The 2,821-nt window shown below is 33.6% G+C and overlaps 1 protein-coding gene across 1 annotated transcript; it reads left to right on the forward strand.

Moving 5' to 3' along the window:
- Nucleotides 1-1,815: 1,815 nt before the first annotated feature.
- Nucleotides 1,816-2,254, forward strand: Bm17922 (Uncharacterized protein; the record flags this gene model as incomplete). Its single annotated transcript, XM_043073627.1, has 2 exons — nucleotides 1,816-1,908; nucleotides 2,102-2,254. The coding sequence occupies 2 exons, from the start codon at nucleotides 1,816-1,818 to the stop codon at nucleotides 2,252-2,254; spliced, it is 246 nt and encodes an 81-aa protein (XP_042929561.1).
- Between the last annotated feature and the right edge of the window lie 567 nt (nucleotides 2,255-2,821).

Raw genomic sequence — 2,821 nt, forward strand, 5'->3', positions numbered from 1 at the left:
TGAACAAAGAGAAAAGATAGACAGATGGTGAAGGATCCAAATTGGGAATAGCAAGGAAAGAACAATGACAACGACTAACACTAGTAACATGGGTTCATTCGTTCAGTAAAGAAGCAAAGAACAACACCGGGTAAAACAAGGTGGATTATTTACGAACAAGTGAACGAAAGAATCGAATTCCTCTGAATCGTCTAAAGAATGCCGAAGTGCTATTCTTTCCTGCGCAAAAGCTCAGCGAAACAGCCGGAAAAAAAAAGAGGAATTAGTCATTCATATGTCAATAGAGGGCTGTCGTGAAAGGTTTGTCTGGTTGATACTCGAATAATTGTAATACAGCAGTAAGATTAATAAATCTTTATTTTTACTTAACGTATTATCAGTAACCTGAACAGTAGAAATAGACCTTATAAAATCGGAGGAAATTTAACTTGGTGATGAGGGACTATAGTCGACAATAATGACAATGATTCCTTTTTGTTTATTAGAATTGAATTTATATGAGTGAGGATTGGGCGTGTCTAGGATAAAAATCACATGTGTGAAGAATTCGAGGTGTTTACAAAGAAAAGATTAAAATGAAAGCTAATTTCAATTTTACATAAAAATCATATGTGTGAAGAATTGGAAGTGTTTACAACGAAGAGATTAAAATGAAAGCTAATTTCAATTTTACAGAAAAATTACATGCATGAAGAATTGGAGGTGTTTACAAAAAGGAGATTAATTACATGTGTGAATACCGTAGGATTGTTTACAATTTAAAAAGGAGAGATGATTTATAGAAGTTTTCGCGAAATTATAATTCGCGACACTCCCAAAGGGCGAGAGAGATTGTTTTAAGATGTAATTTTGAGAGAGTGATTTTGAGGTATATAGGTAAATGTACGGAGTTTAATAGGTGGGATTTCTTCTTTAGTTAGGAATTGAGTGTGTGGTGATTCTATAGGGAGAGTAATGATGATAGCTTGATTTGAATTTCGTTTTGAAGTATTACAAAGGAGGGATTGAACTAATTTAAATTTCCACTTAATAATAACTAAAATAGTTAATATTGTCACGATAATTATACAGATAAAAATCAATTTCCAATGTGTTATCACGTTTTCAAATTCTTCTATCGGTAGAAATTGAATTCCCTTTCCATTTGTTTGGTAATTTCTTCTCCTTCTTCGGAGATTTCTTGCCAAAAGAGTTCATCCTTCATTTGATGTGGTATTGAATTAATTGTTTTTTGGGTTTGAGTTAGGATTTCCAGTTCTGCATTAATTCTTTCAATTTCAAACTTACTTATTAAATCTCCTTTGAATTCGATTGTTGGTTGTTCTGATTTGCCACCATCAAATTTCCGTTAATTCTTTTAGCTATCACATCGTTTCTTTGAAGTATTAGTTTCGTGGCAAGGGTAGGATTGCTGATTGATAGCCATTTGATAAAAAATAATAAGTTATTTCTGTTTTGGCAACTTCTCTGCTGCGTTTCTTTGAGTTGTTGAAGAAATTCTTGTCTTAGTGAATCAGAAAGGTATTGAAGTTTTACGTTTTCAGGGTCGTACTTTCTATCCGGAGACTTTTCCATCATCAATAGTTTATTTGTTACTCTTCGTTTGAATTTTGTAGTAGAGTTCGAGTCATCTTTAACGTCTAGTTCAATAACTATATCGCCCTGCATTAAAATTGGAGAGGTGAATCTACAATTTTTGGTGTTTAATATAGGGGGGGGGGGTTTATCAATTATAAGCGATGCTTGTATCTCATCGATGATGAAGTGGTTGTTATACTTTGTAGCCTTGAATCTTCCGATCTTTCGATATAAACAATGATTGTTCGTATCATTGCTATTCCATATGATATTGCTAGTATTCGTTATGCATTCACCCTTTTGTGTCGAACAGTCTTTTATATCTTCAAGGTTAGAGATTAACCCTCTTCCATCGTAGAGGAGAATTTCTCCTTGAGTTAATATGAAGTTTGACGTTGACTGACAGTTAACTCCTAACCATCCATAGGAGTATTGTATTTCCTTATTCGTTATCCATTGATTAGGAGAAGATTGAATTAGTCCAATTCCGTTCATTTGTTTTCGAACATTTAAATATCTGCAGAATTGTGAGGAAGTTGCGGTAGTAGACGTATGGTCTGATACTACCGATAGTGATATTCTAAGAAAAGCTTTCGTGTATACAGTTCGTGTAATGTTGCTACATTTTATAGCTGGTATTCTTACATGGGTGCGTGTGTACACATTCACTTTGTGATATGTAGCATTTTTGTGAATAATTTCTTCACAATTCCATTTTTCAGGAATATTAAAGGGTACTCCAGTAATCCAATTACAGCTGTTGTTAGCTAATACCTGTCTTGGTATTAATGACATCATCGTTATCAATGATAAAGTTTTTACAAAAGATTAGACTTGTCTTTTGCATCGACTGTAGTTTGTGATTTTTTAGCACTTCTGGTTTGTCGAGCAATGGGTTCTTCCGGTTCATCTTCCACCTTTTCTTCTTTATCTTCAGTAGCATCTATTTCCATAGGATAAAGCATATTTATTGATCGATCGAATTGTTTTCCATTCGGTAATTGTATTGTTGCACTCTTTATTTTTCCATCCCATCCTCGATTAATTTTTATTATCCTTGCCAATTTCCATACACCACGAGGTACTTCTGGTTCATTTAGTAATACTATCTCATTTTCATGTGGTACTCTTTTTTATACTATTCTAGGTGATTTTATTTCTCTTTGTGTGCGTTCTCTAAGACTTGTAAGACATTCTTCTTTCCACAACTTCCAAAAGACATCTAATGTGGTAAGAGTAGTAG

The sequence above is a fragment of the Brugia malayi genome (assembly GCF_000002995.4).
Source record: "Brugia malayi strain FR3 genome assembly, contig: Bm_v4_ChrX_scaffold_001, whole genome shotgun sequence".
In the NCBI taxonomy this organism is placed as follows: domain Eukaryota; kingdom Metazoa; phylum Nematoda; class Chromadorea; order Rhabditida; family Onchocercidae; genus Brugia; species Brugia malayi.